Raw genomic sequence first — 17,066 nt, 5'->3', positions numbered from 1 at the left:
ATGGAGTTAGCTGGATATAGAGAGTAGAGTTGAGTGAATTTTTCTAAATTTGATATCGATTACGATTGGCGGCAAATATTGTTTTGGCACACAGCCACACGTAATTGGAGTTAATTGTGAGTTGAAATGAACAAATATGTTTGGAATCGTTTGCCAAACATAAATTCAGCACGATTAAGGTACCAATAAGGCACAAATATGGCAAATCCAGATTCATCAATCGATTCTGAGCATATTCGCTTAACTTTAATAGAGAAATGTGTGTGATCCTCCATTACAGACTGGTTTGAGTCTGATCCTGGATAGCGAAGGGCAGAAGCATACAGTAAGTGGTGACAGCCTGGCTGCTCAGCCTGCATGGAGAGAAGATAATCCCACAGCTGCACTAAATCTACAGACCACTCCGGTTACAAGGAGATGCCCATCTCCACCTGGCTTCCGACATAGAAGAATTCTACTTTCCATTCACTGTGTAACCAAGCACCTGGATCCTGCAGCACCAAGATGGAACCCTATGTGACTACAGATTGGCTACATCGAGGAGTGAATAGCTACTGCTGGGACTTGTGATTCTACTGTTGGTAAGTATACTAAAGCTCTCATAGTAACATAGCAATGGCCGAAAAAAGCCATTTATCCATCCAGTTCAGCCTATATTCCATCAGTATAAATCCCCAGATCTATGTCCTTCTATAGAATCTAATAACTGTAAGACACAATATTGTTACGCTCCAGGAAGACATCCAGGCCTCTCTTGAACCCCTCGACTGAGTTCACCATCACCACCTCTTCAGGCAAGGAATTCCAGATTCTCACTACCCTAACAGTAAAGAATCCTCTTCTATGTTGGTGGAAAAACCTTCTCTCCTCCAGACCCAGAGAATGCCTCCTTGTGACCGTAACCATCCTTCATATAAACAGATCATTGGGGAGATATTTCTATTCTCCCCTTATATACTTATACATGGTTATTAAATCGCCCCTCAGTTGTCTTTTTTGTAGACTAAATAATCCTAATTTTGATAATCTCTCTGGGTATTGTAGTTCCCCCATCCTCTTAATTTCCTTGCCCTCCTTTGTACTCGCTCTAGTTCTATTATATGCTTCCTGAGCACTAGTGCCCAAAACTGTACACAGTACTCCATGTGCGGTCTAACCAGGGATTTGTACAGAGGCAGTATAATGCTCTCATCATGTCTATCCAGACCTCTTTTAATGCACCCCATGATCCTGTTTGCCTTGGCAGCGGCTGCCTGGCACTGGCTGCTCCAGGTGAGTTTATCATTAGCTAGGATCCTCAAGTCCTTCTCCATGTCAGATTTACCCAGTGGTTTCCCTTTCAGTGTGTAATGGTGATATTGATTCCTTCTTCCCATTTGTATAACCTTACATTTATCATTGTTAAACTACATCTTCCACCTTATCCACGTCCATCTGTAGCAGAATACTATCTTCTCTTGTATTGACCGCTTTACATAGTTTTTTGTATCATTTGCAAATATCAATATTTTACTGTGTAAACCTTCTACCAGATCATTAATAAATATGTTGAAGAGTATAGGTCCCAACACCAACCCCTCCGGTACCCCACTGGTCACAGCGACCCAGTTAGAGAATATACCATTTATAACCACCCTCTGCTTTCTATCACTAAGCCAGTTACTTACCCACTTACACACATTTTCCCCCAGACCCAGCATTCTCATTTTGTGTACCAATCTCTTGTGTGGCACGGTATCAAACGGTTTGGAAAAATCAAGGTATACCACATCCAATGACTCTCCTTGGTCCAGTCTATAGCTTACCTCTTCATAAAAACTGAATATATTGATTTGACAGGAGCGATTCCTCGCTGATATGGAGTTAAACAGTTATTTACATTGAAATATTCCAGAATAACATCCCTCAGAACCCCTTTAAGTATTTTACCAACAATAAACAATAGAGGTTAGACTTACTGGCCTATAATTTCCAGGTTCACTTTTAGAGCCCTTTTGAATATTTGTACCACATTTGCTATGCGCCAGTCCTGTGGAACACACCCCGTCGCTATAGAGTCCCTAAATATAACAAAATAATGGTTTGTCTATTACATTTCTTAATTCTCTTAGTACTCGTTGGTGTATGCCATCCAGACCCGGAGATTTATCTATTTTAATTTTATTTAGCCGGTTGTGCACCTCTTCTTGGGTTAGATTCGTGACCCTTAATATAGGGTTTTCTTTGTCTCTCGGCATTTCCACTGTGAATACTGTGGAGAAGAAGGTGTTTAATATACTAGTTTTTTCCTCGTCATCTACAACCATTCTTTCCTCACTATTTTTTAAGGGGCCAACAATTTCACTTATGATTCTTTTACTATTGATATAGTTGAAGAACAGTTTGGGATTAGTTTTGCTCTCCTTAGCAATTTGCTTCTCTGTTTCCTTTTTGGCAGCTTTAGTTAGTTTTTTTGATAAAGTATTTTTCTCTCTAAAGTTTTTTAGAGCTTCAATGATGCCATCCTGCTTTAGTAGTTTAAATGCTTTCTTTTTATCTTCAAGGGACAACTGCTGGGACTTGTGGTTTTACTGTTGAGAAGTATACTAAAGCTATCTTCAAGGGTGCACTGCTGTAACTTGTGGTTCCATGAACAAGGAGTCTATGATAGGACCAGATGTAGAGGGATTTTGGTCTCATTGTATTAAAGGGAATCTGTCACCTCATTTTTGGCCTATGAGATGCGGCCACAGCCATCAGGGGCTTATCTACAGCAATCTTTAATGCTGTAGATAAGCCCCCATTGTAACCTGAAAGATAAGAAAAACAAGATATATTATACTTACCGGGAGGGCGTGGTCCGGGGCGGTGGGTGTTGCGGTCCGGTCCAGCACCTCCCATCTTCTAGAAATGACGTCCTCCTCCTTACTTCTGCAGCGGCTCCTGCGCAGGCATACTTTATCTGCCCTATTGAGGGCAGAGTAAAGTACTGCAGTGCACAGGCGCTGGACCTCTCTGACCTTTCCCAGCACCTGCGCACTGCAGTACTCTGCTCTGCCCTCAATAGGGCAGATAAAGTACGCCTGCGCAGGAGCTGCGGCATAGAAGAAGGAGGACGTTATCGCTAGAACATGGGAGGCGCTGGACCGGGCAGAAACACCCATCGGACCGGACTCCGGGGTGAGTATAATCTAACTCGTTTTTATTATCTTTCAAGTTACATCGGGGGCTTATCTACAGCATTACAGAATGCTGTAGATAAGTCCCTGATGGTGGTGGCAGCGTCTCTTAGGCCAAAAATGAGGTGACAGATTCCCTTTAAGTGCACCAATGGTTCTTGTAAGTGCGCCACCTTTTGTGTCAACCGGTCAACAACATTGAACTGTACTATTTCAATTGATACAACCATTGATAGGATAAGGGTGATTAGTTAGGAGTGTGTCTGCTGTCACTGAAAGGGGAGATGTCATACTTAACATTCAGCCATACTGCAAAGCTTAAGCTTATCTTGTACCTGTATTGTAGCTTGTCTAATACTATTGGTTTTGCTGTTCCCTTTAAATTTTTCACCATTTATCCCCCTATAAAAGAACCTGTTAAGTGTTTGAACCTTATCTCTTGTGACTGTGTATGGAGCATGGAGAGGGGTATCCTGAGTTGACCCTTGGCAGAAGAAGAAGACTCTACTGCAGGCCACTACAGCTCCCAGCAAGATTCGGGCAGAGGCACTGCACCATACTGAGGTGAGAACTATCAGACACCCTTCCCACAGAGGCAGCATAAAGGAGAGTTACATTTGCACATGACCACTTTAAAAAAATAATTCCTAAAAATAAATAATATGCATTTTAAAATCAACAGAAAACAAATACCTTTGGAAGAGTTACTAACAATTTGCATACTGGAGTCCTTTGCTGTATATAGTTATCTGTGGACAATCCCGACTTGTACCTCTCTGTAATTTCATCTTTTGATATTTTATAAAAAGCAACAGTTCCCTTAAAATGTGGAGAACTGTAGTTTCCAAACTCATCCACAACACTAATGTCCATGCACTTTTTCTGCATTCTTTGTGAATGAAATGTGAGTTTAAATGACTTTCCAGATCCTTTGACATCTAAAGGTAACGAAATAATAAAACATTATCACATTAGAAGTTTATCGAATGATATCACGTTAAAAATTCATCTGTGATCAGACATGCAATAAAAAACAGACTAGTGAAGATGCAACTTGTGGGATCACCATCACTGGGCCAGTAACAGTCCCTACACGGTTTCTGATCAGAGCAGGGAATGCATGTGCAGTCATTCTTCATATTAGAGCTCGCTCCCACTTGCGATTAAATCTGACGAATGCAATCCAATTGAAATCGGATTACATTCGTACCAACTTAATCCTATGCTTCTGTTCTCAATGACATTTCTTTTTCCTTCTCCAATCCGATAGCCATCAGACCAGAAAAAAATATGCCTAGTTGCATGCCTAATTCAGATCACACTGCACCCCGATATCACTCGAGTGCGGTGCGTTCCTGCCGACGCCAGCAGCAGAGGAGATGGAGAGATTCATTTCTCCGTCTCCTCATCTGTGCTGCTATCGGATTGGAGCACAGAGCACTGATGCTTGGCTTCCATTCACAGCAGAGCAGGAGTCGAGTATCATTAGCACACTGCATCTGATGCTCTCGCAACGGATGTGATATGCTAGTGGGACCTCGGCCTTGCAGGGAAGTGCAAATACAAATTAACTTTCTTAATGTCATAAAATAAATGTGTTTTAGGGAAACTCTATTCTAAATTTGGAGTAGAGCTCTAACAATGAAATCTAAACTGGTTAAATACATCCCAGTAGCTAGAATGCAGAGAAAGTCATATTTGCATTGCTTTCTAGTTACAGCTAAGAAAGTTCCTATTGCCTAGGTAGTCGAAGTGGCTTCCAAAAAGGTTTGACCAGCTCCAAAAGTCTAAACACAAATTAAAGGGAATTAGTCATTCTGTTTTTGTCATCCTATCTGAGAGCAGCGAGACCCCAATTCTAGCGATGTGTCACTACTAAGCTGCTTGCTGTCATTTTGATAAAATCAATAATTAGTTTGCTGCAGAATGGCCAGTTCTCTGAATATTGAGTTTTATTTAATCCCACCTCTACCACTGATTGACAACTTTACGCCCATTTAGAATGTACAGTATACAAAAAGCTGACAATCAGTTGTGGGTGTGCGGTTATCTAAAGGTCAAAAATATGGATGACTACATGGCAGCACTACTAGTTCTGTAGTGATAATCTCCTGGTGATAAAATCATGATTTCATCAAAACTACACTAAGAAGCCCATTAAGCTGTTTGAGGGGCAGGAGCCATGTCGCTTTTCCAGAGTCTTTGTTCTACCAGTAACGTGGGAATCCCCTATAGTTCCAGTGACAGATGACGGACCTGAGTGGGGGTTGGTTTTATGCGGGATAAATTGGGGTTTTTATTGGTAACATTTTGGAGTATACAATAATTTTTAATTGCTTCTATAATAAGACTGGATCACATTCTTATGTTCGACACTGAGCAGATACATCAGGTTTTCGGTGCAAATACTCCAAAAATGCTATTCAGACATAAACCCCCAGGGAATCACCCACAATAATGAGGCAGATAGCGACACTTTGGAGTCCGTTTGGCTTTGGCTTCGGTAGTCTCCACAGATCTGTGGTCGCCCACACTTGTGCGTTAAAAAGACACCTAAAATGTTGGGACACTGCCAGAATACAGACAGGTCCAAAGTGACTCCATCTGCCTCATAAGTGAGTAGTTCCCTTGGGGTTTTGTATGGATCACGGTTTGGGGGAATTGAATTTGCTTGGAAACCCTGACGTAAGCATGCAGTGAAGAGCACAGGATAAATGTGAGCAGAGCCTTATTTTGATTTTTGGGAGGTAGAATGAACAAATAGACAGAAGTACAAGAATAGTTCTTATTTTTATTTTTGTGCAGGTCACCGTGCAGTATATGTGATAAGGCGGATTTATTCTTCGGGTCGGTGCTTTTACAGTGATACCAGATTTATGGGTTTTTTTAGGTTTTGCTTCTATCATGCAGTAAAAATGCTTTTTTATGAAAAGTAGGGTTTTTTTGTCACCATATTCTGAGAGCTGTAACTTTTTTATTTTTTGGCAAACCGAGCTGTATGAGGGCCAATTTTTTTTTTGTTGCCAGTCAATTTGCAGATTTTTTTGTTACCATTTTGGGGCACAAAATATTTTTGGATCACTTTTTATTCAGATTTTTCATGCACAGAATGAACAAAACCAGAAATTCAGTTATTGTCTGTTTCTTATTTTTTTGGCAAGTTCACCATGCGGTAAAAGTGATAAAACCGATTTATTCATCGGGTCGTTAAGATTACAGCGATACCTGATTTATGCAGATTTTTATGCAGATTTTTTTTTGCTTTGCTATTTTTACACACTAAAAACAACATTTTACAAAACTGAATTTGTTTGCTGAATGAGCCCTATCAGAGCTTGTTTTTTGCGGGATGTTTGGTGTTTTCATTTATACCGTTTTTTTCATACAACTTTTTGATAGCTTTTTCACTTTTTGGGGAGTCAATATAATGAAAGCAAAATAGAGGAGTATAATGAAAAGCGACATTTTTGGCTTGTTTTTTAATGTGGTTCTTTTTTGTTTATTTTTCTTTCATCAAAAATGCTGTGTTTTTCGTGGCGAAACGGCTTTTTGTGATTTGCGGTTTTCTTATGTTTTTACATATTTTATTCTACTCTTTTAACTTTTTCACTTAATCCCTCTGTGGGACATGTATAATTGTTATTTTGATCACTGGTCTCATACACTGCAGTCAATGTATACTGCAAGGCATGAGAGCAGTCATTAAGTCATTGACTCATGCTGTGAGACCCAGCTTGTAGCTGTATCTCGCAGAGCACTGTACCCTGGAGACATCACATGTGAACCTTGGCAACCATCGAGACCCGGGATTCTCATCGCAGGGGTCCGATGATTAGCAAGGGGGTCTTGTGACCCCCTCGGAAACAGTTAAACACCATTGTTGGCATTGACAGAGGTACTTAAGGGGCTAATTAGCCCCAGTCAGCTCCAAAAATGGCCGTATAATTTTGCAGCATAATGTAGGGCCCAGTGTGAGAAAGCTGGGTCTCCCTCAGAGGTCATGGGTCTTCCAGCAGGACAATGACCCAAAACACACTTCAAAAAGCACTAGAAAATGGTTTGAGAGAAAGCACTGGAGACTTCTAAGGTGGCCAGCAATAAGTCCAGACCTGAATCCCATAGAACACCTGTGGAGAGATCTAAAAATGGCAGTTTGGAGAAGGCACCCTTCAAATATCAGGGACCTGGAGCAGTTTGCCAAAGAAAAATGGTCTAAAATTCCAGCAGAGCATTGTAAGAAACTCATTGATGGTTACCGGAAGCGGTTGGTCGCAGTTATTTTGGCTAAAGGTTGTGCAACCAAGTATTAGGCTGAGGGTGCCAATACTATTGTCTATCCCATTTTTGGAGTTTTGTGTGAAATGATCAATGTTTTGCTTTTTTCTTCATTCTCTTTTGTGTTTTTTCATTTAAGACAAATTAAATGAAGATAATAATACCAAAGAATTTGTGTTTGCAGTCATTTTCAGGAAGAAATGGAGTATTATCTGACAGAATTGCAGGGGTATCAATACTTTTGGCCACAACTGTAAATAGAGGAGAACTTATCATCGCCTCTGTGTAGCAGAGCTGATCGGGCTATGGCAGCTTCTAGTCTCACATGGAGACTATTGAAGCATACCAAAAGTAAAAAAAAAAGTGTTTAAAAATATAAAAAAATATAAAAGTTCAAATCACCCCCCTTTTGCCCCGTTCAAAATAAAACAATAAAAATAAAATCAAACATACACATATTATGTATCGCTGCATTCAGAATTGCCCGATCTATCAATCAAAGAAGGATTAACCTAATAGCTCTACTGCGTGGCGAGGAAAAAAGTCAAAACACCAGAATTACTTTTTTTGGTCGCCGCGACATTGCATGCCCGGCATGCAAAAAATTAGTCCGCACCCCACCCGAGATCACGAAAAATGGAGATGCTATGGGTATCATAAAATGGCGCATTTTTTTTTCTTTTGTTAGCAAAGTTTGACATTTTTTTCACAAATTATATAAAAAAGAAGCTAGACATGTTTGGTGTATATGAACTCGTAATGATCTGGAGAATCATAATGGCAGGTCAGTTTTAGCATTTAGTGAACCTAGCAAAAAAGCCAAACAAAAAACAAGTGTGGGATTGCACTATTTTTGCAATTTCACCGCACTAGGAATTCTTTTACCATTTTCTAGTACACAACATGGTAAAACCAATAGTGTTGATCAAAATTCAACTCGTTTTGCAAAAAATAAGCCCTCACATGGCCATATTGACAGAAAAATAAAAAAGTTATGGTTCTGGGAAGGAGGGGAGCGAAAAACACAAAATTTGGTATAGGATCAGCAATATTGGGAAGATTGAGAAGCTTTAACTATGTATGCCCAAGAGTGATTTCAGTTGTTGGGTTTAGGTGGGAATGCATATGTAGTGTTGGTAGTGGGCCGAGCTGGGGGATGATAGGGGGTGGTCCCACTTCTTACCGCGCAGAGATGATAACAGAGACACGATGGAGGCAGATTCTGGGTGCAACAGGTCCAAGTTTATTCACGCTGGCCGTCCGACTGACGGCACACCTCGCGGCCCTCCGTTTCCAGAGCCGCTTCTCACACCGTACACTAGGGACGTGTCTGCACACACCGTCCCCTCCTTTACTGTCGACGCTCCTGACAGGTCCGTCACTGTGGCCGCCTTAGGCCCGTAAACCAACAGCGCTTCTACTGCTCAGTCGTCGTGTTACATACGGTGTCCTTCACCCAGAGCCTTGTCTCTGCTGCGGTCCTTTCCTGTCAGGACCACCCCCCTGACGTTTCCTCTCCTCAGTCCCCTTGGTCGGATTCTCCTCAGGGCACACAGACTGGCGTAGTCCTCCTGTCACCTGAGCTCCCCCTGGGGACTGGAACCTTCTGGAACCCTCCCTCAGTATTTATAACTCTCCCGGTTCCTTGAAACTGTCACTCTAACTGTCACTACGCCCCCCATGACCAACGGTTTCTAAAGCCCTAAGCTGCTGTAAAGTCCTTTGCTCACACTCCTCCCTGCCATCTAATGGTCATCCCAAGGTACTGCACGTCCACTACACTTTCCTAGTTGTTTTCCCACTGTAATCACTGACTCCTACCTACACTGTGCAAACCTATCTTTCTTCACTCTGACTAGTCCGTCCGTCCGTCAGGTCACCTTCCCTACACATACAAAAAGAATATCCTTATTTTAAACCTCTATGGACCTGTTCTATCCTTTATAGATCCTGTTAATGTTCTCTTGCTCATACTCACATATGTTTTAATACGCTTTTACAAGAATAACTTATTCACAAAAAATATTAAATTACAATTTTGGGTATTGGAACATTGTAGAAATTAGCTTTACCTGATGCTGCTATATTTCCACAAAATGTAAAGTGAATTTGGTCTCCCTCTTGAAGGACAATTGTTTCAGAGGGTTCAGGTGGGCCACTGTATCCAGCCTCCAGGAGAGCATTGATTTCCCAGTTTAACTCCTTGGATGGAACCAGTCCAACAATGACTTTGTTAAAGTTGTTATTCTTTCTGTACAACACAACATTGACCATTGAGCTGTAGATGGCGTATTCCAGGCTTTGAATAAATGTAATCAAGTGAGAGTCGTCCATAGCTGAAGAAAGACGAACTACAATAAATCTGTAAAATGAGAGATTAAAAGGTTATTGAAATGTGTATCATTAATAATAGGACTATCATGATTCCTCCCCTCTGAGTGACTGTTTTGCTACCCTATGGAATCTGGGTTATGCTGAATTGTCTGTGTTAAAATTTTATGTTAATTTTTTTGCTACAAAAACTCTTTGTTTGCTAAATTAGGAAAGTGTACTTTGCTGTTAAACAAATATAGTTCATGGGGTTCATTGTATCTGCTGAAGGATTTAAGATCCTGGGATGGTGCAGACTATGATTGTGTTCAACCTCATGACTTTAAAGCAGTACAAAACTTTTGTGTTTTTCGCAAATCACTAAACCTCTTACTAAACTCACATGTAAGGGGGTGGATCTTAAGATTTGGTTGTCAGATGCCATTGGGCCTTTTATAAAATAAAGGAGCTGTCACACTAAGCGATATCACTAGCAATATCGCTATAACGTCACTGATTTTGTGACTTTATAGCGATATTGCTAGCCATATCGCTGTGTCTGATACTTACCTCCGACCGGCTCCCCCGCTGATTATCGCTGATCGCGCGAGAACATCCTGGGCCGTTTCTCGTCGTCAGCTTCCTGCTGGGCTTCCTGTGGCGCCGACGAGCGACGCGTGGACGCGGGTGGGAGGATGTCAGGATCGCCTCGTCTGACAGGTAAGTAGCGACCCCCGACCGCTGCTATGTCGCTGGTGAGATCTGCCTGTGTGGCAGCTCACTAGTGACCACTTAGCGATGCACCAGCGATCCTGACTGCGTCATATCGCTGGTCGGGATCGCTGGTGCATCGCTAAGTGTGACAGTACCTTTAGAGTGCTTCTTGTCTGCTCCAGTTTTGATTCAACCTGATCTTCAGAAACTGTTCATTGTAGAGGTGGATGCCTCAGAGGTTGTGGTAGCGGCTGTTTTGTCCCAAAGCTCTGACTAACTTATGGCCACATGCATTTTTTTCTTTGAAATTTTTGTCTGCTGAGACAAATTTTGATGTTGGAAATTGCGAGTTGCTCGCTGTCAAGTTTGCTTTTGAAGAATGGAAGCATTTTTTGGGAGCGAGCTATTCGGTTGTGACTGATCATAAAAAATGTAGCCTATATTGAATCTGCTAAACATCTAACCCTGAGACAGGCCAGGTGGTCCTTATTTTTTTCCTAAATTTAATTTTTCCATCATGTTCAGGCCGGGGTCTAAATATGTTAGGGCTGAAGTTTTGCCACGCTGCTTTGATTCAGCTTCTCTTCCAGAATATCTATCCTCCATTCTTTCTCAGGGTATAGTAATTTCTATGGTATCCTCAGATTTGGAGGCTGAGATTTGCAAAGTCCAGTCATTGGCTTCTTCCTTTACTCCTGGGTCTAAATTATTTGCGCCCATGTGTCTAAGATTACATCTGTTGGAAGACTTTCATGACACTGCCTCAAGTGGTCATCCCAAGGTCACTGCTAGAAGAAAAGCTATATGTAGGCTCTTTTGGTAACCATCCATGCTTAACAATATTAAAAGTTTTGGATCCACTTGTGAGGTTTGCACACGCGCTAAAGTTTGTCATAACTGACCAGCCAGGGAATTGGCTACATTTCCTATTCCAGAAAGACCGTAAACTCATTTGACCATTGATTTCATTCCTGATTTGCCTTTGTTTAGTGGTAAAACTGTTATTTGGGTGATAGTTCACCAATTCAGTAAACAAACTCATTTTTTCCATTATCGGGGTTACCTAATGTGGATATGCTTTCCAGGTTATTTATCAATCATGTGGTGAGATTGAATGACATTCCTTTAAATATTGTATCGGATAATGAGGTGCAGGATGTCTTCAACTTTTGGAGAGCTTTTTGTAAGAATTTAGGGACTGACTTATCATTTTCCTCTGCTTACCACGTTGAAACCAATGTTCAAACAGAGAACAAATTATAAGGTGTTTGATGAGGGTCAGCAGAAGGACTGGTCCTCATTTTTACCTCTTGCTGAGTTCTTGTTAACAGTCTGGTTAACCAGTCCACTGGAACCTCAACTTTTTTGCAATTATGGTTTGCATCTTCATTTTGGAGAATTCTCTAGGATGAGTTTTGATTGGCCTGGAGTAGAGTTTGCCATTCAGAAACTTGGGGAAGTATGGAGGGAGGTATAAAAGAATATTGAGGTGGCTTTCCTATATTCAAAGTTTGTCATAAGATCTGGGTGTCTTCCAAAAATTTTACATTGAAAGGGCCATCAGCAAAGTTGAGACTGTGGAGGTAGTTAACCTTGTGGCTTTCAGATAAAAACTCCTCCAATCTTTTCACATTCCAAAATGTATTCCATAAATCACTGCTAAAAGAGTCTGTCCTTTCGTTTTTTCTCCTTCATTTCCACGTCCGGTGATTTATGTCAATGACAGTTTTGAGTTTGAAGTGCAAAAGATTGTTGATTCTTGGAAAGTTCGTAATTCCCTCCAGTACCTCATTTATTGGAAAGGTTATGTACCGGAGGAGAGATCTTGAGTCCCTGCTCAAGTTTTAAACTCCAATCGTACAGTCAGGGCCTAACAGTATTGGCTTCCTGGGAAACCTAGGGGTCTGGTGGCCCCCTAAAAGAGGGGGTACTGACACAATTCCTCTTCTCATTGAGTGACTTTTTTGCTTCCCTATGGAATCTGGGACATACTGAGTTGTCAGTATTTTAATTGAAAGCTCGGCAGTCCAATGTTGTGATGGGCGCGCTGAGCTGTCAGTACTTTGATTGACAACTAAGCCATCCAATCTGTGACTGGGAGGTGCTGGACTTTCTCCAAGTGTTCTCTGTTCTTTACAATGCCCAGCTGCTTAACTGAGCTGTCTGCCTCTGATCCCTGCCAGACATAGTTTATTCTTGATCCTTTTGTTCTGAGTTCTGATCTTCTTTGTTTGACCCTTTGGACCGTGTTCTGACAATCCCTTTGTCTTTCCGTCTGCTTTGATCCATTATCTCCTGATATTTTGACCCCAGAAAGTCTGACTTCTCTGCCTCACAGTCTGTACATGAGTAGTCCCCGCATGATGTTTTATTCTTGACATATAAATATAATATTGAAGATTTTAATGAAAAGATGCCTGGTGCTGGAACTTATTTTCCTTTCTTTGCAGTTGTCCATGAGTAGTGACTAGCATCACAATAACAGATTCTGTAGTCCAATGTGATTAAAACTAATAAGAAAACATTAAAAGGGTTGTCCGGTCTAAAATGAAAAGTGTGCAGTCACTTTATGTGTGCCCATTTAGTTTGCACATGATCATCTGTATGGCAGCCAGTGCAATTGTACTGAGTAAGGTTGGATACAATCTAGTCAGAATGTGACTGGAACCGGCGTGTGATGCGAGGATTCACAAGTCTGCATTCATATAAAGTAACTGCAGACTTGTCATTTTAGGCCGGACAACCCCTTTAAGGAATGAGAATGAGAGTGCTTTTCTATATAAACAATGGCCCCAATTTCCAAAGTTGTTTATTCCACGTTTGGTGTAAAATGCTTTAAAAGTCTCCATTTATTGCACAATGCAGAGTTTAAAAAGGTATAGCCATTGTATTGACATTATCATGCCAGTTTCAAGCAGCTCTGCCACAATGGATGGAATGCCACAATAGAGCCAGTGCGGTATGGGGCACAGGTAAATTGGTCCATCAAATTAATAACTAGTGTAGGTGTTTGTTAGGGCCCCGCCACACATAGCAACGCACCAGCGATCCTGACAGCAATATTACCTTGTCAGGATCGCTAGTGTGTCGCTACATGATCGCTGGTGAGCTGCCAAACAGGCAGCTTCACTAGCGATCAGCACCAGCGACACGCGGGTAACAAGCGGCGCATGTCGCTTAGTTACCCACTGTGTACCTTAGCTACCAGCGTGCTGGTGCAGGGAGCTGGTAACCAAGGTGCACATCGGGTTTCTAAGCGGCGCGCGGCACTTAGAAACCCGATGTGTACCTTGGTTACCAGCTCCCTTCACAACGAGATAAAAAAAATGTCCTGGCAATTCCAGGATGATCAGCGATGCCCGGCAAGGGGGCCGGTTGCTGAGAAGTGTCACACACAGCAATAACACTGGTGAGATCGCTGTTGCGTCACAAAAGTGACTCAGCAGCGATCTCGCTAGCGAGATCGCTATGTGTGACGGGGGCTTTACTCCAGACATATTACTTCAGTTTCTAATTGGACTAACATTTCTGGTGAGGTGTACACAACTGATAAGAAACGCAAATAAATTGAGTAGCATGTGCCTCCTAATGAATTTGACACTTCTTATTCCTGTACGCTCCTTATAAAGATACACGTGAGAAATAACATTCTTATTGAATTGGGGCCATTGTTCCATTTGTAATCAATGATACCAGCTATGCTTGAGTCATAATTAGAAATGAGCGAATCTTTCAAGGTTTGATTCGGTTTGGTTCGCCGAACGTCCCAATGTCTTTTCAGCAAAGCACATAATATTCAATGGGAGGCCAAACCAAATGTATACACAACAACTTAAGGGGTGACAAAAAGCTTCCCAAATGGATAAAGTTAGGGGCAGACACCTTCAAAAGTGGTATCAATTGACCCAAAGTAGAAATTTGTAAATAGAAGAGCACCAGTCTCTCATAGGCCATGCTTGAAGTATCTGGCTCTGTGCCAGCATTTACAGCTTTGAATTGAAGTGTCAATGAAGGCCAGGTTGTTAAGGGAATGGTGTAAGCCTTCTATGCTGGGAGCCTTGATACCTCATGCAATAGCTCTAATTTTTTTCCCAGTCACATTTACACGGCACAAATATCAGTTTTATAGAGTACTATTGGTATAAAAATATAAGGAAAGTAACATAGGTAGTTGACTAATCAATTGACCCACAGTAGAACACTTTATAATGGCACAGAAGCAGCCAGGCATGGGCCATGCCTGATGTATCAGGGTCTGGGTCAGCATTTACAGCTTTTTGAATTAAAGTCTCAATGAAGACCTGCAACAGCTCCAATTTTTTTTCCCAGCCTTATGCAGATGGCACAAAGATCAGTTTCATAGAGTACTATTGGCAAAAAAAATAAAAGGATAGTAACACAGGTAGTTGAGTGAAAGGCCTGACTGTCTTGGTGCACTTCTTCTAAAGACAACACACAAGAAAGAACAGCAATTTGGATTATCAACATTTAAAAATTATTGTAATCTGTGCCATTTTTGTCATGGCTTCTGTGCCTGTTATTGCTACTGCTGCTGATGTTACAAATATTTTTTTTGAAATGTGGAGACTCCAAGTTAGGCCTCCATTTAAAAAACTTATTGTCACACACCCCTAAAGTGGCATCAATTGCCATAGAGTAGAAACTGTATAATAGGCCTCTGACACACCATCCACTACAGACAACCACCCAGATGGAGACCTAAGTTGGAGTCTCCACATTCCAAAAAAATACTCTCACACGCCACTAAAGTGGCATCAATTTCCACAGAGTAGAAACAGTATAATAGGCCTCTGATATACCTTCCACTACAGGCAACCCACCAGATGGAGGCCTAACTTGGAGTCTCCACTAGAGTTGAGCGAAACGGGTCGAAAAAATTCAAAAGTCGCCGACTTTTGGCAAAGTCGGGTTTCATGAAACGAAACCCGACCCTAGGATGAGGTCGACCACGAGGTCGGCGACTTACGCGCCAAAGTCGCGTTTCAAAAGTTTGTTTTGCGCTCTTTTTCAGCCAATCAGGATCCACGGACAATGTGGGCAACGTGATGACATAGGCACGGGTCACCACCATCTTTCAGAAGGGCATGCAAGTGATTGGCTTGCTTTGGTGGGCGTCACAGGGGGTTTAAAAGGGCGTGCACGCCGATCGCCATCTTACTTCTGCCGATCTTAGCATAGGGAGAGGTTGCTGCTGATTCTGTAGGGAGAGCGTTAGGCAGGGAAGAAGACAAAAAAACTGCTTCTGCTGCTAGCGATTTGGCCTGCACAACACACCAGTCACTGTGTGTGCAGTGCAAGGGGAGGCTATATAGTGGTGTATCAGTGGTGTTGGTTGTTGGGCTGCCTTCTAAGGCTTCCTGACAGGCTGGCATTGCTGTTTACCCACTGCTCCACAAACTGCTTTTTTAAAAGCAATCCAATCTCCCTTATCCTCTAGTCACTTTGGTCACAGCTGCGCCATCGAGCCTGTCACATAGCGCTCAGATATTCATTGGGCCTCACACAATCCAAAAGTGTCCACTGTCCAAAAGTGTGTGCAGATATTCAAAATCTCCCTTATCCTCTAGTCACTTTTGTCACAGCAGTGCCATCGAGCCTGTCACATAGCGCTGAGATATCAGTGGGCCTCACACAATCCAAAAGTGTCCAGTGTCCAAAAGTGTGTGCAGATATTCAAAATCTCCCTTATCCTCTAGTCACTTTTGTCACAGCAGTGCCATCGAGCCTGTCACATAGCGCTGAGATATTAGTGGGCCTCACACAATCCAAAAGTGTGCAGTGTCCAAAAGTGTGTGCAGATATTCAAAATCTCCCTTATCCTCTAGTCACTTAGGTCACAGCAGTGCCATCGAGCCTGTCACATAGCGCTGAGATAACAGTGGGCCTCACGCAATCCAAAAGTGTCCACTGTCCAAAAGTGTGTGCAGATATTCAAAATCTCCCTTAACCTCTAGTCACTTTTGTCACAGCAGTGCCATCGAGCCTGTCACATAGCGCTGAGATATCAGTGGGCCTCACAAAATCCAAAAGTGTCCAGTGTCCAAAAGTGTGTGCAGATATTCAAAATCTCCCATATCCTCTAGTCACTTTTGTCACAGCAGTGCCATCGAGCCTGTCACATAGCGCTGAGATATCAGTGGGCCTCACACAATCCAAAAGTGTCCAGTGTCCAAAAGTGTGTGCAGATATTCAAAATCTCCCTTATCCTCTAGTCACTTTTGTCACAGCAGTGCCATCGAGCCTGTCACATAGCGCTCAGATATCAGTGGGCCTCACACAATCCAAAAGTGTGCAGTGTCCAAAAGTGTGTGCAGATATTCAAAATCTCCCCTGTCCTATAGACACCTTGTACCTTGTTTTACATTACTATATAGTAATATATGTATATATATAGTAGTGCAAGGGGAGGCTATATAGTGGTGTATCAGTGGTGTTGGTTGTTGGGCTGCCTTCTAAGGCTTCCTGACAGGCTGGCATTGCTGTTTACCCACTGCTCCACAAACTGCTTTTTTAAAAGCAATCCAATCTCCCTTATCCTCTAGTCACTTTGGTCACAGCTGCGCCATCGAGCCTGTCACATAGCGCTCA

General features: G+C 42.1%; 1 protein-coding gene across 1 annotated transcript in view; it reads right to left on the bottom strand.

Annotated features, from left to right (window-relative positions):
• Positions 1–17,066, bottom strand: part of DTHD1 (death domain containing 1) — a 112,192-nt gene that overhangs the window by 18,747 nt on the left and 76,379 nt on the right. Inside the window, exons 7-8 of the mRNA XM_073574726.1 lie at positions 9,506–9,795; positions 3,852–4,096 (exon numbers count right to left, since the gene is read on the bottom strand). Coding sequence (XP_073430827.1) covers positions 3,852–4,096; positions 9,506–9,795 — 535 coding nt within the window. The remainder of the gene's footprint in view (positions 1–3,851; positions 4,097–9,505; positions 9,796–17,066) is intronic.

The sequence above is a fragment of the Dendrobates tinctorius genome, unplaced genomic scaffold (assembly GCF_039654945.1).
Source record: "Dendrobates tinctorius isolate UK_male_01 unplaced genomic scaffold, ASM3965494v1 ptg000039l, whole genome shotgun sequence".
NCBI lineage: Eukaryota > Metazoa > Chordata > Amphibia > Anura > Dendrobatidae > Dendrobates > Dendrobates tinctorius.
This window is presented reverse-complemented; position numbering and strand designations above follow the sequence as displayed.